The sequence below is a fragment of the Symphalangus syndactylus genome, chromosome 13, assembly GCF_028878055.3.
Source record: "Symphalangus syndactylus isolate Jambi chromosome 13, NHGRI_mSymSyn1-v2.1_pri, whole genome shotgun sequence".
In the NCBI taxonomy this organism is placed as follows: domain Eukaryota; kingdom Metazoa; phylum Chordata; class Mammalia; order Primates; family Hylobatidae; genus Symphalangus; species Symphalangus syndactylus.
Window position 1 is genome coordinate 61,811,810 of NC_072435.2, and position 26,977 is coordinate 61,838,786.

The following is a 26,977-nucleotide window of genomic DNA, read 5'->3' on the forward strand; positions in this document are numbered from 1 at the left end:
AATCAGACAGCACCATTTCATACTGCCCAATTGAGAACTTTTATTTATTTTTTGCCTGAACCACTGACAGAAATGCTATCTGACAGAATGCAGTGAGGCACTTTTATGTGGCCTCATCACTCTTTCTCGAAGAAACCAGCTCTTGGTCACAGTCATTACCTTTATGTCTCTTTTGGTCTTTAAGCATTTAATATTTGCTTCATTTTCTTGGGACATTTATGGATGCATTTAGTCTATGGATACTAAAAGCCCCCCAAAACCCTCAATTTCCGTTCTATAGAAGTCCATTGGAGCTAACATTTTCAAAGTTGTTTTTACCAAAGCAGTTATAAAACTAAAGCCCGAGGAAAGGAGGGAATTGAGTACATTTATATGCTCCACTTTTCTTTCTGGTTCAGTTTTCCAGACACTGTTCACTATGGAGGAATTCAAGGATTTACTTAAAGTAAGAGACATTGTTTTAGTCTTGTGAAAGGATTATAGATGCATAGTGGACAGATGGGAAGATAGTCTTAAAAGTAAATAAATGTAATTTTTGTTAAATAGATTATAAAAACTTAATTCACAATATAGTATGTGAATTAATATACAATATACTAATAATATATATAATATATACAATATACTAATAATTCACAATATAAAATGTAGAGAATCTATATGCATCTATCTCTCATCTAATTATTTATCTAGTTGTGTGAGATACATGTTTATCTCACCAGGACTCATCACTTGCTAAGCACTGTACTAGGTATATAAATATGGATTTTATTCAATAATTAAAGCAATCCTATATTTTCTAGCTATCCTTATTTTCATTTTACAGATGAAGAAATACAAGATTGGAGAAAGTTTGAGTAACTCACCCCATTCATACAGCCAGTAAGTGCTGGAGGTGTGACTGACTCCACATTTTTGTATCATGACATAAAAACTTGGCAAAGACACATAAAATATTTGTTACACCTGCAAACCATTTGACAACACAGTTTTCTAATGCCTTTAAAAATTATTTAAAAGAAATAACTTCTACTTACAACTTATGGTTATTCCAAGTTCCACATTGTGCTTCTTAGGCAGCTTTACATGAAATGTTCCACTACTTGGGATGACAGACTCTAATATCAAAACAAAAAAGGATGTGTTAATAGAACACTGAGGACTGGAGCACCATCAATAAAAATGCATTAGGAATACTTGCATCATAATCATATGTAGCTAAAACTGTAGGAACTGAAGTAAGATGAATGCCTTTAAAATCCTGGTAAATTAAGCTCCTGGTGATGAATACACTTCCTATCCACAGGCAACTGTGCATAATTCACACCAACAGCTGAGTTCAGTATTTCTCAAGTGTGATGCACGCACCATCTACATCAAATTTACCTGGAATGGGAGTTACAAATAATGATTCCTGAATAATTCCAATCTATGAATCAGAATCTCTAAAGATGAGGCCTAGAGATCTCTAGGTGATTCTCAGGCATAGTAAAGTTTAAGAACCTTAGGTCCTATTATATTCTTTCCACCCCCAACCATATTTTCCAAGAGTGTGCTATTCAGTAATTCTTCCCCCCACCTCCACCGCTATTTATTGTTTGAAGGTACCTGGGAGAACAGATTTCAGGATAGATGTCAGTTTGGTGTGATGGTTGCTGATTGGGCAGTGAGAGTGGGTGGAGAGGTGCCTTAATTTGTAATGTAAAAAGTACAATTAAAGAGGTAGAATCGGGAGTGACATTCAAAATATTTCACAACCAAAACAGTACTGGTTATCAATCAAAAAGACTAAAACAACCAATCAAACTAGATGCTGACCACAGAGTTGGAACACAGGGACCCAGGAGATTCCAACTACATTAAATGATCCTTTAGTTTCTGTATAATGAGGAGCTTTTAGAGATTCCAGAGAGGATCACAGGGCACTGGAAGGGAGTGAAAGTGGGTTCAGATACTGGCCAGTCAGTATAGAAGTAAGCTAATATCAAAGCAACAGAGAGAGAGAACCAGTGTGCACTGGCTGAATCTCAACCCAGGACAGAGCTAAGCTGATTTTATCCAGACCTAATTAATGTCTGAGAAAGGAAGAAATTGCTACAGACTCTTAAATATACTCTTCTTAAAATTCCTTTAACAGTCAGAAAGACCTTTAATTAATGATAAGGTTAAAATGGAAATACCCATTGAAGAGATAGCATCTATTCATGCCAAGTTGCTAATGACTTTATAGTCCTTTCTGACGGTTTTGGAAAGAAGTGGGGAGAGGCTTCAGGACCAGTGGAAACTTCAGCATAAGGAGAGGATTGTGGGATGGGTGAGCTATCCACTTGGCCAGCTTGATCAGCTTGACTCAAGGCAGGTGCCCATCCGGCACACAGACAATTAACCACAGCAGAACTATTAGGCACTCAGGCCCTTAGCTTAATTTACTAATCACATAGTTAACACATTTGAGTCTGTGCAAAGTGGAGGTGATGGTTAGGATTGGATTCATGGAAACAGAGAGAGGACTCCCTTCTTTGTTTGGCCTTGAATTGCTCTTCTTGACCTCTCATCCTTTCCGAGGAGAAATTCAGGTATTAAATGTCTCACAAGACCAGAATCTGATTTTTCAACTCAGAAGGTTCGCCATGCAGCGTTAAACTGGAGCACACAATAGAAATTTGATTTCCCTGGGCCCGCCTGGATTTTAGAAAGCCACCTATAAAAAAGGATCCCCAAACTGACCCTCTCAGCATCAGTGGTGCTACGGGGTCTTCCTTCTCTGGCCTCCCTCCTTCGCTCTGGTTTTTATTTACTTCAGAGGGGAGTGAGGCAATCAGCTGCCTTTCCCACTTCCTCCCTCGACCAAGTGTCACGGACTGAGTTAACACCTTTGACTTCGGGGTTGTCTTCAGCTAACACTCTCATGGGCCAGGAAGTGAATCCATATATATTTATTTGTTTATTGATTCACTAAGAATTTGTACCCTTTCAATTTCTCAATAGGACTTGAGATAGAGAAAATTATTTCCCACAGGAGATTTGAAAAAGACTGGCTAATCTGAAAAAGAGAAATGAAGTAGGTCAAAAACCACTTTGGTGTGCTTTACTTCCTGACTTCAGGAGCTGCAAATGTAATAAATATTTCCTTACAAAATATTTTTCCAATCTATGCCTTTCCTGAATCCTTCCCATACCGTGCTTTAACAACAAAAGGCTAATTGCCACCTTCCTTCCACCTTCAAAGTAACAGTTTAAGAATTTGGAATTAGTATGCACACTGGGGGCAGAGAGGGCCTTTGGAAGTGGCCAGGTTTTGCCCATATGCACCAGCAGCCAGTCAGCAGAGAGAAGGAAGAAAGAAACAAGTGTATATGAGGAGAGAGCCTGTGCCTGGCCTTGACAGCCATTGAAGTCAGATTCTAGCCCTTCCTGGATGTGAAACACAGATTGTGCTTCCAGTGAATGCCTCTTCTCTGATTAAACTAGGTGGAGTGCATGTTTCTTGCTGGCAACTGAAAGATCCCTGATGAACACATTGATTCGGTAGAGGAAATGGGATGAGGGCATGCAGAAAGCCTCCACACAAGTGTTTACGGGCATAGCAGAAATAAATGATTTGATTACTTGGATAAAGCACACAAATGGCCCATAAGTAAATGTGCATGAAGCATCAGTATTTGTAGAACTCATTTCACAAACGTGTGACCATTTTTTTTTTTTTTTTTTTTTTGGAGACTGGTTCTCACTCTGTCACCCAGGCTGGAGTACAGTGGCACAATCACCGTTCACTGCAGCCTTGACCTCTGCAGGCTCAGGTGATCCTGCTGCCTCAGCCTCCCAAGTAGCTAGAACTACAAGCACCTGCCACCACGCCCAGCTAATTTTTGTATTTTCTGTAGAGACGGGGTTTCTGCCATGTTGCCTAGGCTGTTCTCAAACTCCGGGGCTCAAGTGATCCATCCACCTAAGCCTCCTAAAAGGCTGTGATTACAGGCGGAGCCACTGCACCTGTGCTACCCATTTAATATTTTCTGTTTTAAGAAACAGTTCTCTGTGAAAGGGGAGGGGAGCATACACATATTTGTACATGTGTATCTGTATATCTGTATATGTATATAGCATCTTGCCCATGATGCTAAGCTTGTATAAGTGGGGTCTTTGAAACACAAGGGCCAGAAAATGCTGTTCTAGAATAGTTACTACAGCAATATTTTGCTTTTATAAATTTTTAATCCAGGGAAACTTGACCAAGATTAACATTGTTAATGACACTGCAGGAGATATTATCACTTCCTGGAAAACAGTAATGAATCACTTCTGACTATATGAGATTTGAAATATTCATAATGATGAACAAATATCAAATAATAAATCTCTTTGATCAAGCTGCGGCTTCATTTTAATCTTTAAATGCCAACATGATTTATTTTATATTTGTTATTTTTTCTTTATATGATTATTTGGCTGCTAAAGCAAAGGCATATTTAATTTGGGGTTTCTTAAAGAAACACTAGTAAAGAGGAAAAGGTCCAATATTTGGAAAAACAGCAGGTTTACAGGAAGTACATAGAATCTAAGAACAAATGATGTTTATTTTGTTAGACTCGCATGTAATTATTTTGTACTTCCCTGATTTTGCTTTATCTTTGTTAATAATATAATTAAAAACACATTTGGGTAAACAAAGGTCTCCTTCTTTCCAAGTGGTCTGCTTTTCTGCCTGAAGCATTCATTGTTAGTACAGTAAGATAACAACCACATCGTAATTCATCAATGCGGACACCCTTTGTGAGGAACGTGAACGTTTAACTCCCACCAATGCAGAGAAAGGCACTGGGGGCTCCATAACGATGGTAAGCATTATTTGATAGGATTCTCACTGAGACTTCTTTCCAGAACAAAGATATATGTTTTTTTCCCAACAAAATAACTTCAGACTTAAAGTAGAAACTTCAGGTATTATTCATGATATTAGTTAGAGATTGGTGTTTAAAAGACAGTAACAAACAAGGCAAAATATAAATTGTGCATATATTATGGTTACAGCTTTATAAAATTATATGTATGGTAAGGATTTTGGTAAGGAATATAAAAAATTGAAACGTATTTATTAGCATGATGGGGTTATAAGCACCTTTAACTTAAAACAATTTCATTAAAGTTACCATGCTGTTTGTGCAGTATAGTACCTATATTTAAAGAGACAGATTTGGGGCCAGGTGCAGTGGCTCACAGCTGTAACCCTAGCACTTTGGGAGGCTGAGGCAGGAGGATTGCCTGAGCTCAGGAGTTTGAGACCAGCCTGGCCAACGTGGTGAAACCCTGTCTCTACTAAAGATACAAAAATACTTAGCCAGGCTTGGTGGCACATGCCTATAATCCCCGCTACTTGGGAGGCTGAGGCACAAGAATTGCTTGAACCCAGGAGATGGAGGTTGATAGCACCACTGCACTCTAGCCTGGGTAACAGAGCAAGACTCTGTCTCCAAAAAAAAAAAGGAGAAAAGGGAGAGATTTGGGCAAAAATGAGTCAAGCTTTTTTAACCACTCCGTGTCACTTAAGATATTTATAAAATAGAGGAATTTGTCTCTGAGGTCCAAAGGTTTGGGAATTAATATCTGGTTGTAAAATATTTCTGAGGCAGAATTTTGGAAATGGATGGCTTACATCCAGAAAATTAGGAGTGAATTGTGAATTCAGAAGTACTGAACAGTCTTGAAACAACTCACATCCAATGATTCCCCACCAATGTCCCAAGTTCTTGACTGGCTAGAAAGGATTTTTCTGGATCCAATAGTTTCCAGTAGATACTAGTAGGTTGGTAATGACTAACTAGAGTGTTTTATTGAGGACTATGATGCTGTATCTGGGCTCAGCGGGAGAATATTGGTGTCAACTAGTGATGTCTGTCATGAGGAAGGAACAACAAGATGGGAACATAGCTTTTCTTGCCCTATTCTGTATTATTTCCATCTATTTGAAGTGGGTTACTTTCTGGAACAATCAAGGGCAGTGGGAGATGAACTTACATTTCCTTTTCCTGTCCCTTATCAAGTAAGATGGGTACTGAACAAAGTGGGTTTAACAGACACAGTTCCTATTTTTTAGGAGCTTAAATTTAAGATATTAAAGTATCCAATCAACAAATATTAAAATACACACATATATATTCACAAGTAAATACTTAGATACTGCTTATGAAGAAGACTAAATTGTGCTGGTAATTTGACAACTGGAATGTAGTGAGTGGGTGCTGCTGAATGTTCTATAGTGCACACAATGTTCAACAAATCACCTCCCTGCAACAAAGAATGTCAGTAGGGCAGAGGTTTAGAACTCCTGCTCTAATTGCTTCATCCTGGTAACATCTCTTTGAAGAGTCAGTGCAATGTGATATGGGGAAGAGAGACTCCAAGTCAACTGACCTAGGTCTACCATTCACCCTGCTGTGTGACCTTGGGTTTCCCCAATTGAGCCTCAGTTTCCCCATTTATAATGAATAAAGGTATTGGATTACAAGAGACATTTCACCACTAATGTTCTGTTATTGTAGTTAACAATAATTAACCATTAATGTTGTGTTATTGTAGTTATTGTACATTCTGGGGTTGCTGGACAGCCTTCTTTGAAAACCATATCTTCACCACCATCTGACCCATCCTTAAAAAGTCCTACCTGATTCTTCCTTGGTCATAGCTGACTAGAAGGGTAGGATACCAAACCTAAGCTGGGCCAATTAGATTCTTTCTCCTGGGAATGAGAAATTAGAACTGGCTGGGTACTTTAGCAAAGATGGGACAATTACATACAATAAAAAGTCAGAGAAAACTTGTCTATAGGGACAAATGGAGCAGATATGCAGAAACAAGCAGCACTGAGAGACCAGGAACCCCAGAGAAACAGTGGGGATGATCTCAGCTCCTGATGCAGTCTGAAGTTCCTGATCCCAGTTCCTCAGTAGAGCCAACTGCTCTCCATCCATTCATTCACCGAGTATTTTTTTTTTTTTTGAGACGGAGTATTTTTTTTTTTTTTCTCTGTTGCCCAGGCCGGAGTGCAGTGGCATGATCTTGGCTCACTGCAACCTCCGCCTCCCAGGTTCAAGTGATTCTCCTGCCTCAGCCTCCCTGGTAGCGAGGATCACAGGCACACACCACCATGCTAGGCTAATTTTTATATTTTTATTAGAGACAGGGTTTCACCATGTTGGGCAGGCTGGTCTGGAATTCCTGACCTCAGGTAATCCACCCACCTTGGCCTCCCGAAGTGCTGGGATTACAGGCGTGAGTCACCATGCCTGGCCTCATTCACTGAGTATTGACCAAATGAGAGCTTCTTGTATTCCAAGCAATACATTGGGTGCTAGGTGTACATTCATAAACAAAACCCACAAAGTCCCTGATTTCATAGGTTTTTCCACTGGAGGAGAGTGAAAATAAACAAATAAATATACAATATAAGGTCAGAGTGTGAGAAGGGCTAAGCGGAACCATAAATCTGGGCAAGAGAATAGAGAGTGATAGATGCTCAGGGAAGGCTTCTCTGAGCATGTGACATTTGAGCAAAGACCTGAATGAAGTGAGCCAAACCACCCAAACATGACAGAAAGCAGCTACTGCAAAGCTTCTTCTGTGGAATTGTGCCTGGCATGTGCAATTCAGCTAGTTTATACTCCCCTCCTAATTCTAAGTCCTGCCATCCTTCTGTGAGATTTCACTGCATGGCTGGTCCTTCCATTACACTGTGTTCCCAATTCTCAGATCTCCTAGTTGAGGATCTTTACCTCCACTCTACTTTTGCAAATCACCACCCTAAGTCTTGCTGGACCTTCTCTGAAATCCTAAACTCTAATACAGCACTTGGGCCTCAATCTCCTAGACATCAGCTCCCTCATTCCTTTCTCTCACTATCCCTTTTTCTTCCTGAAGATCTCTAGTTCCTTAAGTCTTCCCTTTTCTCTCAGTCTATCAGGCTGATCTATTATTGATTCCCATCTCTCCCACTTAGATTCTTTCAAACACAGTAGTTTAGTGTAGTGTAGTGCTGCAGGTGTGGCCTTTGAAGCCAGACTGCCTGGGTTAAAATTCCAGCCTACCATCAACTATGTGTGCCTCAATTTTCTGAGGACATAATCATAGTAATCTCTCCATTGCTGTCATAAGAATTAAACAATTTGATGCACACACCACGTTTAGAAAGTGACAGGCCACAGAGCAAGCATTTGATAAATATTACTATAATAATTATGATGTTACTATCATAATTTATCATCTGCTCTCCCAGAAACATTTTGAACCTCCCTGACTAGTTCTTCTGTTGAACCTTCTCTGGAAACCTCAATCTCTGGCTCAATCTAATCATTCATTTTCTCTGCTCTTATTACTTGGCAGCTGAGGTCTCCTGAAAATAAAAAACAACAACAACTTTCTCCACTGTGTAGGTTGATGCTGCTCTAAACTTGAAGCTTCCAGACACTGCTTGAATATCCTTTTACAGGCTTCTAGTTGGTTTCCTCATGCATTCCTCTGATTTGCTATTCTAAATCTTCATTCTTTTCAACCCTCCAAGCTGCTGATCTTTTCTCCCTTGCTTGACAGTTCTTACATGAACCATCTAAAAAGCCAGCTAAAAATATATTTATATTCTCACATCCTTTTCTTTTCTTTTTTAAAATTATTTTAATTTTTGTGGGTACATAGTAGGCATGTATATTTATGGGTTACGTGGGATACTTTGATACAAGCATGCAATGCACAATAACCACATCAGGGCAAATGGGGTGTCCATCCCCTCCAGTACCCATACTTTGGGTTTCAAACAATCCAATGATACTCTTCTGGCTATTTTTAAATGTATGATTAAATTATTTTTTACTACAGTCACCCTGTTGTGCTAGCAAACACCAGGTCTTATTCATTCTTTCCAAATTTTTTTTGGACCCATTAGCCATCCCCACTCCCCACTATCATCACTATTCTTCCCAGCCTCTGGTAACCATCCTTCTACTCTCTGTCTCCAGGAGTTCAATTGTTTTAATTTTTAGCTCCCACAGTTAAGTGAGGACATGTGATGTTTGTGTTTCTGTGTCTCACAACCTTTTCTACAAATTCATAAGAGGTCTTCTACCTTCTGTCCTGGACTTCTCTTTCTCATTCCTTTGTGGATCTGATTCCATTATTATCTCTTCTCTCCCTCATTCATGTCAGGCCCCAAACATGCTCAATCTCTCCAATCTTAACAAAACAAAGCTGCAAAACAAAATAACACCCATCTGAACTTTGAGTCTCCCACTATCTGTTGTCTCTTTCTCTACAGCTAAATTTCTTGACCTCACCAAATGTCCCTGGGGCAAAATTGACCCCAGTTGAGAACTACTGAATAAAGGATATAATACAATATAAAATAGAGCAACAAGTATATAAGTAAATACAGAAGTTCTCAAAAGAGGAGCCCACAGTGGTCTCCAGTCTCTTTCATCCATTCAGTGCATTTTTCTGGCCAAACTCTCTTCCAAAATCCAGTTCCTAAAGCAGACAGCAAGCAGAGCATCTCTGTACTTGTCACTCTCCACTCATTCCTCAGCTCACTGCAATCTGACTTCTGCCCTTACTTCTCAGATCTATTCATACTATGGCAATGTCTTTCTTCTTAATGGCCAAATCCAAAGGACATTTCCTACCTTATATTACTTGAGTTCTCCATAGTACATTTAAGCTATCAACAGTGACTTTTGCCTTGAAATTCTTTCTTTGGCTTCCAAAATGCCACCTTCTTTTGGTTCTCCTTCCATTTCTCAAGATACACCTTCATTGCCTTTGCTCACATTTTTTTTCCCTTTAAGTCTCAGTATTCCTCAGGCAGAGTCCCCTCCTTGGTCCCTTTCTTACTGGCACTCTTTCCTTAGGGGTCTCCTTTTTTCCAGTGACTTTAACAATCACTGCCATGTTGGTTACTCCTCGGTCTTGCTATCCAGCCCAGACCCTGAATCCTAGGCTCCAAGGTAATGCCTGCACTACTCTCTCCTGGGCCCCTCTTTCTGCATTCCAGTGGCAACACAAATTTGGCAAGTCCATTATTACCATTCAGCAGCTCTTTCTCTCCTATTTAGCTTTGAGCTCTTTGAGGATATGGATCCTTTCTATTTTCTCTTTCAATGATCTGAAAATAGTACAGTGCTTAGCACCTAGTAACAGGTGCTCAATAACTGTCATTTGAATTCAGGAAGAGACATGCTTCTCTTTTTTCTCTAGTATTAGCAGTGGATTTGCCAACTCATCTCTAAAATAGAATTATTTTTCCTATCTCCAAATTTCCCCTTTTCCAGTCTGCTCAGCTAAAGACATCACTGTCTACCTGACTGCTCACCCTCACACCTCAGGAGCCATTCATGCTCTTCCTTCTCCCTCATCTTCCATATCCAACCCATAAACAAGTGCTACTAGCTCTGCTTCAAGCCATGTCCTAAATTCCACTATTTATCACCACTTCCAGCACTACCACTGTGTCAAGCCATTATCATGCCTTACCTGTCCAACTGCCAGAATCTCCTAACTGGTTTTTCTGCTTCTGCTATTTTCCCCTCCTATGTCAGAAGGCTCTTTCTAAAACATTCCTCAGATTAGCTCCTCTGCATAAAATGCTCCACGGCTTCATTACACTTGGAATGTGATCTAAATTCCTTACCAGGCACTGCATTAGTCGGTCTCTCTAACCCCTCTAACTCCATCACCAAATCCAAACCGAATCCAAACCCAATTCCTTTATATTGTTCCAGGAACAGCCCTTTATCTTGTTTCTCCAGCAAGCTAATTGTTCTGGCTTAGGGTCTTTACACTGCCTACTCCCTCTCCCTAGAATGCCTCTTCCAAGAGCCTTACAAGGCTTACCCTTCTCAGCTTTCATATCCCTGCCCAAATGTCAGTCCTTAGAGCATCAGCCTACAAAACTAGCTCCCCTAAAGTCATTCTCTAACCCTCTATCCTGCTGTATTTTCCTCAGAGCACTTATTCTCTAAATTTATATTTGTTAATTTTAATTAATTAATTTTTTTGAGACAGGGTCTCACTCTGTCAATCAGGCTGGGGTTCAGTGGTACAATCACTGCTCACTGCAGCCTTGACCTCCAGGGCTCAAGTGATCCTTTCAGCTTAGCCTCTTGAGTAGCTGGGACTACAGGCATGCACCACCATGCCAGGCTAATTTTTAAAAACTTTTTTTTTTAAGATATGAGGTCTCCCTGTTTCCCAGGCTGGTTTTGAACTTCTGGGCTCAAGTGATCCTCACGCCTTGGCCTCCAAAGTGCTGGGGTTATAGATGTAAGCCACCACACTGGGCAATATTTGTTAATTTTTAAATTAACTTTCTGTATGCTGCTATAATATAAGCTTCATACGATATAAGCTTTTTAAAAAGTATAAGTTTTTTTTACTTTCTTGTTTACTATTACATCTACATTGTGTACGGGCATAACTGACCCATGGTAAATAGTAAGTATTTGTTGGAATAATGTGATCCCTGAGTCCACAAGCATATCTTTACTAATTGGGAAGGGTTATTGGGTCTGTGAGGTAGTCTTTCACTGTGTGAAGACAATTTTTGTAAATGGGAACTAGCACCAATCTCTAAAATCCACACACCTGTTAGCTACTGATCAGGATTCTGCCTATAACCAAACTTTAGTTTGGCTCCCTGGAGCCCTCTTCTTGACTATGCTTTGTTTTTGGGCTGGGAGCCCAATTTTAGCAAGAATCCTGCTGAGTCAGTTTAGGGAGAATTTCCTTGGTCCCCCACCTTTGATATTTAATCAAGTTCCTTTTAGTAATTTTTCATTCAATGACTCCCTCCTCTTCACTTTGTCCACTGGCTATAAATTCCCGACTGCCCTGGCTATATTTGGAGTTGGGTTCAATCTCTCTCCCCTACTGCAATATTCTTTTTTTTTTTTTTTTTTTTAGATGGAGTTTTGCTCTTGTTGCCCAGATTGCCCAGGGTGGAGTGCAGTGGCATGCTCTCAGCTCACTGCAACCTCCGCCTCCTGGGTTCAGGCGATTCTCTGGCCTCAGCCTCCCAAGTAGCTGGGACTACAGGTGCCTGCCACCATGCCTGGCTAATTTTTTGTATTTTTAGTAGAGACAGGGTTTCATCAAGTTGGCCAGGCTGGTCTCGAACTCCTGACCTCAGGTGATCCACCTGCCTCGGCCTCCCAAAATGCTGAGATTAAAGGCGTGAGGTACCATGCCTGGCCTACTGCAATATTCTTGACCCCCTACTGCAGTAGTTTCCAATAAAAGTCTTCCTTTTCATTTTTAACAAGTATCTGCTGTCATTTCTCTTTAACATTAAAAACTAAATATTTGCCACCTGGGCTTGTTTAAATACACTTCGGGAATTTTCATTGCTCTCAAAAGAAGTTTCATGTGTTCTTTGCAGTGTGAAGGGTCAAAGAGAGGCTTTACTTGTCTCTGTGACTGAAGAATATGGTTCCTCTAGTATACAGAAGAAAGAAAGAATGAAGGCCACATGATTTATTTTTATCGCCTCTATAGTTGTGGCTATTACTTATTCAATTTGTTACATTTATTTTCAGTTGTTCTTGTGGTGACATTTTAAGGAATAATCCAAAACAATGCTCAATTCAAAACAACACCCAAACCTCCTAAACAAAAGCACGTTCAGCATATAAAATAGTTTCCTCTCTGCCACATAACCAATATAACTCACATGCAGTCCACTCCTGACTCTGTCACTGACTTGAGATGATATGATTATACCTGCAACATCAAACTCGATTTCCAGTGTGACCTTGCTCGTGATTGAAGAGTCTCGGAGGAGCTGATTGGCTTCTTCGAAGGTGCTGTCTTCTGTTGGAATTCCATTGATGGCCATCACTCTGTCTCCAATCTGTAGCACCCCACATCTAATTTAGAACCACATGTGAGAGGTTGTAGATGGAGTAAATAATTACCAAGCTGAGCTTGCCAAATCTACCTTGCTTGATCCTTGCAAAATAGCATCATAATTTGGTCTTGCTTATTCAATGCTGTGGGCATCATATAGGTCAAATTCAACGTCGTATGTTGTTGCAATTCATGGTTATAATTGTGAGCAGGGGAATCCTGAAGTATCCCAGAGAAGTAATTAATAATTCATAACCATGGTATTGTTAGAATCTGATCCAAACCAATATTTAGTAATGATGAATGTATATTCCCCCACGGCAGAAACTATTGAAGTTGAAGTTCAGGATATGTTTATTTATGGATTTTTCTCCTTTTAAATTAATATAGCTTCTAGTCCCTTGATGGACAAAATCTGCTAGTTAAAGGCATCCATGCTCATTACTCTTTTCAAACCTGATCAAGAACATAAAATTTTATTGTCAGAAGAGAGTTCATCACATCTTGCATTTCCTGCATTGAGCAATGTTTCATAATTTACTAGCCATTCAAAGATAGCAGGTACCAGAAATGCATAGCAGAAAATGATGCTGTGAAAGAGAGTGTCTCACCTCTCTGCTGGGCTGTCAGCTTCAATATAGGAAATCAGAGGTGGAGAAGAGAGAGTTTCTGTGGCAAACACACTGCCCTGCAGTTGGATCCCAAATCCTGTGACAGGATCTGCTGTCAGCACAACCTCTGTGGTTTCTGTGTGAACAACCTGCCCAGCCAATCCCACCGTGCTGGAGGCTAAGGACACTAGAGGAACAAACAGAAAATACTGACTTTAGGTTGGAGCAAGCACCAGGAATACCAACATTTCCAAACTAGATCGTGTCTCTGCATAAAAACTCAATGGCAATTGTAGGAGGTTGAATTATGGCCTCTGGTTTAGCAAGAGTTGAAAAAGATAAATTAATCTCTCAATATTCATCACATTTCTATAATAACATCAGTGTATCCCTGCACCCTGGCTCCCCACTCCTCAAATCAGGGATCATTGTGGGGGCTTTAAGAGGATGGCCTTAGGGTCAGGGTACGTGGGTTTTAGTCCTGGATCTATCACTGAGCACCAGCTGGGGAACCTTGGGGATCTGGCAAGTGCAGGTGGAAAGCCATTGTCTTCGCCCACTGGCTTTGCTGGCATCATTTTCCCCACACTCCGCCTGGACCCCTGGTGAACATTTTAATAATGCATCTCCTAGGCTCAAAGATTCTTAAATTTCATGGGATTTTTCTATACCCTACTACTTTATACTCTATGGTAATGCCCAGTCAACTCCACTGCTGTTACTAAGTTGCTGAAGGGTGCTAGGAAAAGTCACTACGAATTCACAATCCTATTAGGTCCTTAAATTATTTGTTGTGTGATATTTTGACACCTTATTTCATTCCATGAAGGATTTGTCTCAAATGTTTCTACCCTAAATCATGGTCAAATGTTACTCCTCATTTCCTGTAAGACTGAAAAGATGCAACCCTTTGACGAGAGTTCCTTAAACAACATTCTGTTTAGCCTCAATTTCTCTTTATCAGTATTTGTTCCCTCTTCCTTTTTTCCCCCACTACAGGAGGTTGTATTCTTCCTTCCATTTCAAGGCTAATTCCCCCTTTTAGTGTTTTTAATACTATCCCTTTCCACCCCCCATGATTTTGTGCCATGAAAAAACTTGCCTCTTGCTGCTTTTCCAAACTTTTCTGCTCACTCCCCCAGCTTTCTGACTTCTGTCTATAGACTTGTACTGATTTTGAAGCTGCTAAAAACTTGGCTTCTGCCTTCACCATTTACTGAAACTGCTCTCACCAATGACTTCCTGACTTCTAAAATCAATGGCCTCATCTGCTCTAGCTGGCGACTGGCTTTAGGACCATCCCTTGCTTTCTAAAATTGTTTGCTTGGTTTTGATGAAGCTTTGTTTCAAGTGTCTTACTTTTTCAGCCCCAGCCAGTTGCTTTGCCTCCCTCTGCATTCCAACGCACTGTTCGTCCTCCGTCTTTTCTACTCTCATTCTTTCCCTCATTCATGCCTACATGTCTTCTGCATGTATCTTCTCAACTCTTTCTCTTGTTTTTGTCAAGCTCCAGCAATGGATCTCCCTCCTTGATGGGTATCCCATCCACACACTCTCTCATTGGCTCCTCAAACTCAATGTTTTCAAAATTGAGCGAATCCTCTCCCCTCTCTCATTGCCACTACTATTTCTGTGAACAGGACCATCATGTTTATTGCCCTCTGGGCTTAAAATCTCAAAGTAGCCTTAACTCACAACTCCCTATTGTCTCAAATTCTATCCATTGCTAAATCCTTTCTGGGTGACCACTGAAATATATCTTACAAAAATCCTCTTTTCCCTTATTAATTTCAGTGCCTCAATTTGGGCTTTCATTATTTTTTATTTGAATTATTCTAATGTACTTATTTCTGGGTCCTTACATGCAAAATATTCCCTACATATTATTTCCAGATGAACCTCCTGTCAAACTTTCCTGATATGATGAGGCCCCAACTTATTTACTCTGCATGTATCTTCTCAACTCTTTCTCTTTAGTTTCTGTCAAGCTCCAGTGATAGATTTCCCTACTCAATGGATATCCCATCCACAAACTGTCTCATTGGCTCCTCAAAATCAATGTTTTCAAAACTGAGTGAATCTTCTTCCCTTTCTTATTGCCACTACTACAGAGCAAGGCCTCATCATCACCAGTGTACAATACTGGATAGACTTCTAACTAGTGACCCTGCCTCTTATTTTATGCTAACAGCCTCCAATTGCTGCTAGGGTAGCCTTTCTAACATGCAAGGGTAACTCCTGCCCCGTTTTGAATTTTCAATAGCTTCCTGTTTCCTATAGAACAAACTTTTCAATTCTAGCAGAGCACATAGGACCCTTCATCAGTTCCTTTCTCCTGCCTACCCACTCTCCCATTTCTCTGTGATCCCTTCATGTGCTATGTGCCCCAACCCTCTTGACACACCTTTGTGTCTTCATATATACTATGCTCTCTGCCACTCAGCTCTTGCTCTGGGTCCTTTTCTCTGTTTTATCCAGGCAGAATTAGGTACTTGCTTTTCTGCATTTCCACATTTCTAATACATGGTCCCGTTTCAGCATTTATCAGGTCTCTATTTGCCTGTTTCTCTCCACCTGACCCTGAGTTTTTGAAAGGTTGGAACCAGCTTTTTCAATCTCTGAAACCTTAGTGCCTGGAACATTCAATAAATGCTGAATAAATGAGGAATGAAATCAAGTTTTGGGATGTCATCTACATATTCCTTTTGGGAAACGACACTTCTCATAGATGCTGCTGAGTTACCATAAGGAACTACAAGTCATTCTTCAGGACCCGGGTAATTGCAGCTGATGGGGCAAGGGAGGGTGAAGTAGATCATTTGTCTAGGAGGAGTAAGAAAAAAAATCGACTTTTCCTTAAGAAGCACCATCCTCATTCTGTCTCAGCTGGATTAAGGTTAACATAGCCTGCAGTGGGGGGTGAAGATAGCCTCCAACCCTACGCTTCTTACAGGTGGATGCTTGCAATTGCCATGTCTGACATATGGACTGTCATGTATTAATTTAGATCACATGTTCTAGTGTGGTTTGGCTGATGTAGAGTGTACTGTGATTACTCTCCAGATCATAATTTTTGCTATCAGTGGCATCAAACCACTGGGAGACACCATTTCCTGTCAATAAGGATCTGGAGAGTATGTTGCATTCCAGTTATTACTCACAGAAGATGAGAGTATCATGTTACAGCATCACCTATTTGGCAGGTAACTTCCACTTATCTTCTTGGTGAAGCTTTTTGGATTTAATCAGGAATCCTTTACTTTCTGTGACTCTTTTATAGGTTCATATTTTTTTTTCCATTTGAGATCACAATTTGATATAGATTATCGGACTACTTAATTGGAGTTAAAAGCTGTTTCAGAAACTTTAAGGCAGCTGTTTATCATCTCCACTAAGAAAGAGCCAAGAAAAAAGAGGTCAGTTTAATAGTAACAGGTGAGATTATATTAGATATAGTGAAGCCTTCTCAAAAGAAAGACTTGCTATGTTTTTTGAAACAGAGAGGATAGTTGAATAATTTTATTATCCAGAAGGTTTTGAAAATATGTACTAATTTAATGTGAATATTATTAAATTTATAAGCTCTATTTGGAGGCAAATTGAGATGATAAAAATTATTAGAAAATTGAATTTAGGATTTAAAATAAATTTATGTATTATGTATTGGTTTTATAATTATATAGTTATAATTTATATTATACATATAGCATTATAATAAATAATTTATGATTTTATAATTAACTCTGAAAGTCCTCTGACATATTGGAATCTTTTATTTGACAAAAAGCAAAATTTCATTTGAAATTACATGTATTGATTAGTTACACATATAAAAGTTTTGAAAACTATTACCAGATATGAAAAAGATATATTGTAGATTTAAAGATAAGGAACCAAAAGAAAAAAAAAATACTAACTTGGAGGAGAAAAAAATCAGCTTGATTATCCTGCTTCATTAATGTGGTCAACCAGCAAAAGAAAATGAAGGTGAATATTCCCGTCATTTGAAAATGTGGATGATGAATTCTCTCTCAAGTAGCAGATGCTTCCGCAAGGTATTCAGTCGTCATTGCTACAAGCTACTGGCTTTGGCCGAGGCTTGCCGACTCCTCAAGGTGAAGATGGAAATGACTAAATTGATGACACCCTATGTTTGAATCCTGCTAACTGGTGTATGCCGAGGTTGTGTTCAGGATTCGTGCCTGCTCTGTCCTGTTCCCATTTTCACATGGAGGGTTCTGTTCACAACTCTTCAGATTTGTAGGGAATGACCGTATTTTTGTCAACTCTTGTTCTTCCTAGTGTGCGAAAGGGCAGGGGGAGCCGAAAATACCTCCAAAAGTTTAAAAATTTACCAAATGTTTATTTAATTTAGAAGGCTGCAAGATTTCCTATCAGCTATGAGAAGCATTTAAAAAATATCGAGAACTAAGGACCCCAAAGATTTATTACTATAATCTGTTTTTTTTTTTTTTTTTTGAGACGGGGTCTCACTCTGTTGCCCAGGCTGGAGTGTAGTGGTGGAATCTTGGCTCACTGCAAGCTCCATCTTTTGGGCTCAAGCGATCCTCCCGCCTCAGGCCCCCAGGTAGCTGGGACTATAGGTATGTGCCACCACACCTGGTTGATATTTTTTTTTTCTTTTTTGTAGAGACAGGGTTTCACCATGTTGCCCAAACTGGTCTCAAACTCCTGGGCTCAAGTGATCCACCTGCCTCAGCCTCCCAAAGAATAATGTGTTTTTATTATTGATCCTGTAATCTAAGACTTCCGTCTCACTAAAGTGTCCCACACTATAGTCAACCTGCCATAGACCTAACACATGTATATCGTGTGATCCAGTTCAGGAACACAGTAGAGGTGGCCAACAGCTCCTTTGTCCAAATGAAGGTGTGAGGACAGTTCTTAGGGTGTCCCCTTCCAGGGCTCCCTGAATGGTCACTTATAAAATCTTACCACTTAGCTGCCTTTATCTTCCATTCTTTGTTCCCAGGTCAATGGAAGGGACCAGAAAAGTTGTTAGGTTTTTTCATTTTCTTTCCTTCAGCTCTTTTCAATGACACTCTCTCTAGCAGTAGTTACTACTGATGACAAAAGCAGCAAATACCATTCTGGAAATGTGCTCTAACTTCTACTCTTTGCTGCAATTCAGGCAGACTGGGAAGAGACAGAGTCTCTACACTGGCCCACGGTACAGTGGCAGGGAACAGAAAACAGGGCAAACTAGCTAGATCTGTTGCTAAGCCATGCTGTTGTTACAGGGAGATGATGAGGTTCTGGAAGGAGACTTGGCCTCTTTGGCAGAAAAAGAGGCAGCACAGGCAGCCAGGGAAAGGGCAGTAAGATTCCAGCAGAGGAGATGAGAGGGCTCCCTCTATGACATGGCTTGGCAATGCCTCCAGGGCTTTGTGACACTCATCAAAGCCTAATGTGTGCTGTATTCATTGCTTTCCCAATGAAACAAACATGACACCTTCCTGTTTTAATACTTGTAACACATCACTGTATACAGACTTCTTGTATTTCCTCTTTGATCAGTGATACAGAATGTTTTAATTTCCATGTGAGAAGATTTCATTTTTTTTCTGGGCATCTCTTTCCTTGGCATTGGAAATACATACGAGCATTTTCTGTTTTGCAAACTCTGGCCTCAAGTCATCACCAATACAGCAAAGAGACTTTTTATTGTATTTGTGACTTTTGCCATGATTCACCATCTATACAAATGGCCCGGTTGCTATAGAAACTTAAGTATTACAAAGCGGGCAGCAAATGGTGGCACAGGATAAAGACATAAATAAAGTGGTGGAAATAAACCACGGTATACTAAGAGTGGCAATAAAACTTTTATTATCAGTTATTTGGGAAGACCTTTACATCTAATGTGACCATACCAAACCTATGCAATAAAAGAAAAGAAAAATATCCTCATTAAAAAAAAAAAAAAAACTTTGCAATGCTATCGTTTTTTCAAGTCTTTTTGAAGTATGAATAAAAGTTCATAGCATTTTGGAATTTATTGTTTGAATAAAATACAAAATGTATGATCTCCTGAGACACATTTATAAACATTCTGGTATGTACATTGTGAGTGGTGCTCTAGCAGCTAATGTCTACAGCAAACACAAACAACTAGAAATGTATTGAAACAGGTTTCTGTTTATATTTCTACCATGTTGAAGAATAATGTCCTGATTCAAGAGAGAATTTATGAGTTGGTTATGCATATCAGTGACAGCACTGCCTCAGCTTTGTTTCCTACTACAAAATTTAAGACATGTAAATATCAACCTGAGATAGCCAAACGTCATTCGTTTGTATTCACTACTGTCCCTAATCAACATAGCAAGTCTTACCTAACACAAACAAATACTAGCCTTTGAAGCAGAAGTACGAACACTAATGACTTCATTTTAATTGCTCTTCCCTGCTGAGTGCTGTTAGCCTGTTTTTGTCACTGAGGAGTACTACACACGAAGCCATTATCTGTTAAAAAAAATTCATACACAAATACCCACCACAAACCCTGAAAGCATTACATAGAAGACTCAAGATCTATGTATTATGCCAAAATGTACCCCTCGTGAAAAAGACCAAACTTGGAGAGCAATGTCAAGAGATTTTCTCGTGACAATTCATATTTAGGCAGATGACAGTTAACACAAACTATTCAAAATAGCTAACAATTAAATTGTGCTTACTATTTACCAGGTGTTGTTCTAAACACATATACACATGCAATCTCATGCAATCTCAATTACTCAGTGAAGTAATTCTTCCTATTTTCAGTCAAGGCATACCTCATGCAATCTTCACAATTACCCAATGAAGTGATTTTCCCTATTTTCAGTTGAGGCATAGAGAGTTTACAGAAGTTGCTCAGGGTCCTACAGCTAGAAGGTAATGATGCTGGGATGGAACCCAGGTAGCCTGGTTCCAGAGTCTAGGCTTATAACCAGTTCACTGTATTGCATTCAACTAGTTTCTTCCAAGAGTAAATAATTTACTCTAGTGTCAGCTAAAAAACACATGGGACTCTAGGAGCACTTTGTTCTCATTTTGACTAAACTCAATCTTCCACTTTCCTAATTTCAATTTTACTATCATTTTCATATACCAAAGATGACAAATCTCCTTATATGTAAAAAAGTATATGCAAGTCTAAATCATGTACAAACCACAGTGGTGACCCTGTCTTATGCAATGGAGTTCACTGTAGGGAAAGCTTCAGTTTCCTGTATCATGAAGAAACTAGTTCCCAGTGTGGGTGATGGCTGGTCTTGGGCACTTAGGGTGGCCCTGGTGAGACTGGCGAGAGATCCTCCTGGGGAGATGAATCTCTTGCAAACAAGCTGAAAAGCCAATAAGTCCATACCAGCTGTGAAGTATCTGGCTTTGGCTTTATTTAAGTAACTTAAGGATGTTCCTTATTTTTATTCCCATGGTGAGCACAGGAAGAGATCCCATCTTCTTTAAATTTCTCTGTAGGAATCATAATCATGGCCATCGAAAGGGATACAGGATAAGAAACAGACTTTTAGACTATGATTAGGTCTAGTTAGAAAGGTCAGTGTTCTCTTCTTCCACAAGTTATGTGATCATGGTAAGAGAGAATGATCTTCCCCAACAGAAACGATAAATGTAGGAGCGATTTCTATTTCTTTCTTTTTAAGGCATTCAATCACCCTTTTTACCCCTCTATTCAGACAACCAGCTATCCCAAAGCAAGTAGCCAACTACATCTTCCTAGTCTTGCTTAGTCTATATCGTGTTTGGCTGTCCAGATCATTTTTACAAGAATCATGGTTGAAATTCCTAGACTTTAGGATGCTTATTGTAAAGCTGAGCATCCGTCCAATCTTCCTTAGACTGGAGTGCACAATAAGAAATATATGTTAGATCACTGATTACCAGTGGGGTAGGCTTCTGGAAAAAGTATTGGAGTCTTGGGGAATGAGATATAGTTTAAAAAGGAATGTTCATATTTATCATTGTTTTGGGGAAGAGGGTAACAAAACAAAATTTAGTATGAAATTTATGACAACATTAAATGAATGCATGAGAATCTTATATTTATCAAAAGGGGAGCATCGTTTTCACAAAATTTCTTTAGAGTGAGTAAGAAACTAAGAACAAAGGTTTCATGTCCAAAGCCATCCGGAATATAATAAAAGGAGCCTTAAAGGAAAAAAATCATATCTTTGGGTATGTTATGACATCAAAAGAGCAAGAAAAATCTCAAATCTCAAATAAAAAGTTGTAGGCAAAGGTAGTATGAATGAATTCAGCCTGAAGTTATATTGGGATACAATCATTGCCAAACAGATACTGGGTATCATATCAATGGTCTTTGGCACAGAGCTGTTAGCTGCTCAGCATCTACCTGATCACTTAGGCAACTGTGAAACACTCTTCCCACAATTTCAGTATTTCCAAAGCTCCAACACCCACAGTTTTTTCCAGGCCAAATGCCATTGGCTGTCATTTCACTTACATGAGCTTTTGAAGTCTTTCTTTTTCAGTCTCCTCCTCATCATGGTTCCACGTGGGCTGGTAGAGTAGAGGCTTCGAGGTAGAGTCCCCATGTTCAGGGAACTCAGGCTGTATGCACTCATGGAGGTAGGAGAGAAGGATGAAGACACCAAAGCTGCTGCAAGAGAGTGAAGATGTTGCACAGAGCACTCTCAGGTGAGGCGTGAGCCCGCCACACTTGCCAACCAGTAACAATCAAGAAAGACACACATGATGCATAGCAATGGCTAGGAAGGACCTCAGCCAGACAGAGGCCAGCTCTCAGGAACATGAGACAATGCTTTACAAGAGCCTACAAATGCTGAGGGGCAGCAGGATCTTTATACGCTCATAGGAACACAAAGAGACTCTATGAGAATTGCTTTAAACAAACAAAAGGACAACTTTGTCCATGAACAACTCAATGCATCAGATATATAATCTCATTTTCATAGATATTTTCTGACATGAATTTCATAAGTGATTCCACATATACAAAGAAGACCTGAGAACATTGTCTCTGTGTAATATTCTGAATTGTTACTTCCTGAGCCACATATAAAGCATTCTGAACATTTACATCCTTTCCTAACAACAAATGCTTTCTGATGGAAAAGAAAAAAACCTAGGAGATGTCAGAAATGATAAATTGCTACTAAAAGAAACAGAAAAAACAACACCCATGAAGCCAAAGATGAGAAAAGGAAAGCATGAGAAAAATATAACTGAAATAAAAGACCAGAAGGAGAAAGCATGGAACATTACGAGGGCTGTTTGGAGGAGGTGCTTTCGGGAATGTCAGGGCTGGTACTCTGCAATGGTCAGGGTGGTACGTGTTATAGTGATGGTTGGTGTGAAGGCTGCTGTGGTTGCTGGCCCAGGAATCCCAGGTAAGTTGCCTGTCGCTCCTCTGAATTTTCACTGCCCATATGAAGTGATGATGAGAAATAAGAAAAACAAACAAACAAACAACCAAAAAAGAGGAAAAATAACTGAATTGCCCAAATTAAAACTATAACAAAAAAGAAAGCTGCTTGCAAATAAAAACAAGTCTACTTGGCTTTGCCCTTTTCTCAGTGGTCAACAAAATAGATGATTAGCATAAAGGATGTAAACTTTTCATCTTCCCAAGAATAATGCATATCTTTCCTCCGCTCGTTTTTTCTTCTTTTAAGACGACTATCGAAACAATTTCTAATCTCCCCTGGTGTTTTGCAGCAGAGATTAAAAACATTTTTTTTTAATGTAAAAGTCAGCCCCTCAAAGATCTATGGCACACAATTAGTAATTAAAGATTCGCAAATCTTGGCCAGTTAGTAGCACTTGTTTTGAGAAGAAGAAAAGAAGGAGCAATAAATCACGTTGGTGCATGATTCAAGTGGTTTACTAGTCACACATCAGAATTTACTGCTCTGACATTTTAATCGCACTACAATCCATCACTTGGACTTGATTTTCCTCAACAATAAACTACTCTAATCATCTATCAGTAACAGAATCTTATCTGTATCTCGACTAATAAGGAGACGATAAAAGTCTCTATATTTTATGATTTTTTGAAAAAGCATATTTGCATTAGAAATAATTATTAAAATATTTCACATGTTTTTATATTTCCTTGATGCCATAAAATTTTAATAAACTTTATTTCAAACTTTATTAAAATTTCAAATTGGCATCCTTTTTATGTTTTAGAAAATCTTTATCATGTTTCCATTATAGTTTCAATATTAAGATTTGATATTCCACCCAGTGTTCTGAAATATGAGCAATATAATGTTTGTTATTATGTCTGATATGAAGTTTTTCATTTAATAATCTTAACTCAAAATAACATATGAACTTATTTTATTTTTCTAGAGATGGGGTCTTGCTGTGTCACCCAGGCTGGAGTGCAGTGGTGTGATCATAGCTCATTGTAATCTTGAACTCCTGGGTTCAGGCAATACTCCCACCTCAGCCTCCTGAGCAGCTGGCACTACAGGCCCATGCCACCATGCCCAGCTAATTTTTTATTATTTTATTTGTGTAGAAATGAGGGTCTGCCTATGTTGCCCAAGCTGGTCTCAAGTGATCCTCCCACCTCAGTCCTGAGTTGTTGGGATTACAGGCATGAGCCACCATGCCTGACTTAACATATGAATTTATATCTCCTTCTACTTTCATGATTTTGGTGTTAGGTGTCTTACAAGTGAACATGTAGAGAGGTGAAATACTCTATGCATTGAAAGGACAGTCATTTAGATAAGAACTTAAGTTACATCAACTGTGATGCTAGCTGAATTGGTCAATTCGCATCCTTTCTAGAATGAAACAGGACATGAAAAAAAAAAAAAAACACTAGTATGGACAGATCACTGCGGGGTGAAGCACACCTGGGTTTCAGCTCTGCCTCCAGCCCTTCCTCTCTGTATGATCTTGGCCAGCTACTCAGCCACTCTAAACCTGAATTTCCTCATACGTCAAACGGAGATCATGAAATCATCTACCTCACAGGGATATTGAGAATTAGGCGAATAGGTGCTTAGCATGGTGCTCGCACACAGAATAAAAACAAATGAGTTCAGAGTATATTGATTTGTCTATTTTTCCATTTATGTGCCAACAATAAAGTATCTCTTAAAGGAAATAAATTTATCTTTCACTCAACAAATTTCACCCATTGGACATTTAAGTTCAGAGAATTTCTCAGAAATCTGCAGCAGAAACTTTCATAGCCACTATAATTTTGTTACCCTAAACCATCTGGCCTGCTCCTTCTACTCAACTGCCCTGTTTGTGGTTTGGATTCCCCCTCTCTCTCCACTTTCCTACTTCAAGCTGCCACCTCCTTCATCTAGACCACCGTAACACCTTCAGACATGGCTTCCCAACTCATCTCCTGCATACCTGCCTTCCACAACACAGCTAGGGTGGCCTTCTAAATACATAAGTTAGATCATGCCACTCCTGTTTGAATAGGTTACTTTTTTTTTTTGAGACGGAGTTTCACTCTTGTCACTCAGGACGGAGTGCAATGGTGTAATCTCAGCTCACTGCAAACTCTGCCTCTCGGGTTCAAGCGATTCTCTCACCTCACCCTTCCCAGTAGCTGGGATCATAGGTGCCCACCACCATGCCCAGCTAATTTTTGTATTTTTGGTAGAGATGGGGGTTTTGCCATGTTAGCCAGGCTGGTCTCAAACTCCCGACCTCAGGTGATCCGTCCGCTTTGGCCTCCCAAAGTGCTGGGATTACAGGCATGAGCCACTGTGCCCGGCCTGAATAGCTAACTACTACAAATAGAATCAAATGCAGCCCCTGCCTATCTCTCTAGCTTCATCCATATCACTCTCCCCATCATTTGTATATTTTAGCCACACTGATCTTATGTCTACTCTTAGAACAAGTCAGGTTCCTTCCTGCCTCAAGGCCTTTGCACTTGCTATTCTTTCTCCAGTTGTTTGTGTGACTGCCTCCTTCTCATCATTCAGGTCTCACCTGAGGTGCCACCTCCTCAAAGAAGTTGTTGCTGATCTCCCTGGCTGAAGGAGCTGCCCTCCCCGTGCTATCTCATTACTGTTTTACATTATTCATGGCACTTACTGCTGTCTGAAACAGCTTTATTTATTTAATATATTTTTAATGTTTGTCTGTCTATACTAGAATGTAAATTCTATAAGAGTAGGGATATACTTTGCCTGTCTTGCTCACTAAATATATCCTAGCAACTAGAACAGTGCCTGGTATATAATGACTAATACATGAATGAATGAATAAACAAATGCATGAATGAACGGGAATATCAGCCAGAGTGTCCACGTGAACACTGCAGCAGCATTTTCCTTGAGATAAAAGAGTATTTATTGCAGGAGATGTCCCTAATGGATTCTCTCTCACCATCCTCATTCTACTTTGGGTGTACAACAAGACATTTTAGCAACACACAGTTATTACTGTGTCTGGCCAATTTACAACCACAGACACTTTAGCATACTTTTCACAAAGTACCATCTGTGTTTCAAATGAAGCCAGGGTACAGTGAATGTACTTCGGGATTCTACACCCACCTTTTGATCCACTTCTTCATTGAGAGCTTTGAAAATTACTGGGCATTTGTTAGGATTGTCGAGCACAATTAATAAGTCAACAAGGAAGATATTATTTACCACCCATTGCTTTCCCAGACTGTGCCAATTGCTACAGGCAGGTTAAAGGTCATACCGTTTACCTCGTCTTTGAATTATTACTGGGGATTAAATCTTCATACATATAAAATAATTAAGAGACAAAAATGATATAAGATAATGCACAAAACTGTACGCCATGGATGATGAATGCAAAAGGTGTTGAACAAATAATGTAGGCCAGAGAAGAGAGCTGCTGCCTATTTTGAATGTACACTCCAAATGTTTTCTGTTTTACAGTGGTATACTTGATAGGCAAGTATTTCCAGAGTTTAATAATAAGATGTTACATTTTTGGCATGTCCTGTCATTTTGCAAAGAGCACTTATAGACATTCTCTCATTTAATAAAGCCAATAATCGTAGCCTACTTTCACTGAGTACTTATTATATACTAGGCACTGTGCTAGGTGCTTTTTCATAGATTAGCTCAGACAATGTTCACAATATTCCTTTGAGGCAAGTATTATTATGACCCCCATTTTACAGATGAAGCAACTGAGGTATAGAAAAGTTGGGTAACTTGCTTAAGACCCCATGTGGTGGAGTCAGAGGTGAAGCTCTGGATACGTGATCCTAAAGTCCCCGCTTCAACCACCAGACATACAGCCTCTTCCTATGGGTATGTCTAAGTCCCTTGTTATGGATAAGAAAACAACACATTTAAAATATTATGGTTTTTGTATCATTCCATGGTGACATCACTGCTGCAGTCTCAAGAGATGTATGGCCACAGAAGTTACTTTTCTTTCTTCTCTAACTGCAGCCTCTCACGCTGTTCAGGATGTTTGAGAGAGCAGAACCACAG

General features: G+C 39.5%; 1 protein-coding gene across 12 annotated transcripts in view; it reads right to left on the bottom strand.

The window, feature by feature from the left end:
- Positions 1 to 26,977, bottom strand: part of GRIP1 (glutamate receptor interacting protein 1) — a 716,930-nt gene that overhangs the window by 83,293 nt on the left and 606,660 nt on the right. For 5 of the 12 annotated variants that reach the window (XM_055238452.2, XM_055238450.2, XM_055238447.2 and 2 more), the window contains exons 10-13: positions 21,988 to 22,143; positions 13,494 to 13,680; positions 12,757 to 12,902; positions 1,038 to 1,118 (exon numbers count right to left, since the gene is read on the bottom strand). In XM_055238452.2, coding sequence (XP_055094427.1) covers positions 1,038 to 1,118; positions 12,757 to 12,902; positions 13,494 to 13,680; positions 21,988 to 22,143 — 570 coding nt within the window. Of the gene's footprint in view, positions 1 to 1,037; positions 1,119 to 12,756; positions 12,903 to 13,493; positions 13,681 to 21,987; positions 22,144 to 22,769; positions 22,926 to 26,977 lie in introns of all 12 variants that reach the window. The other 7 variants (XM_055238444.2, XM_055238445.2, XM_055238446.2 and 4 more) reach the window with 2 other exon arrangements.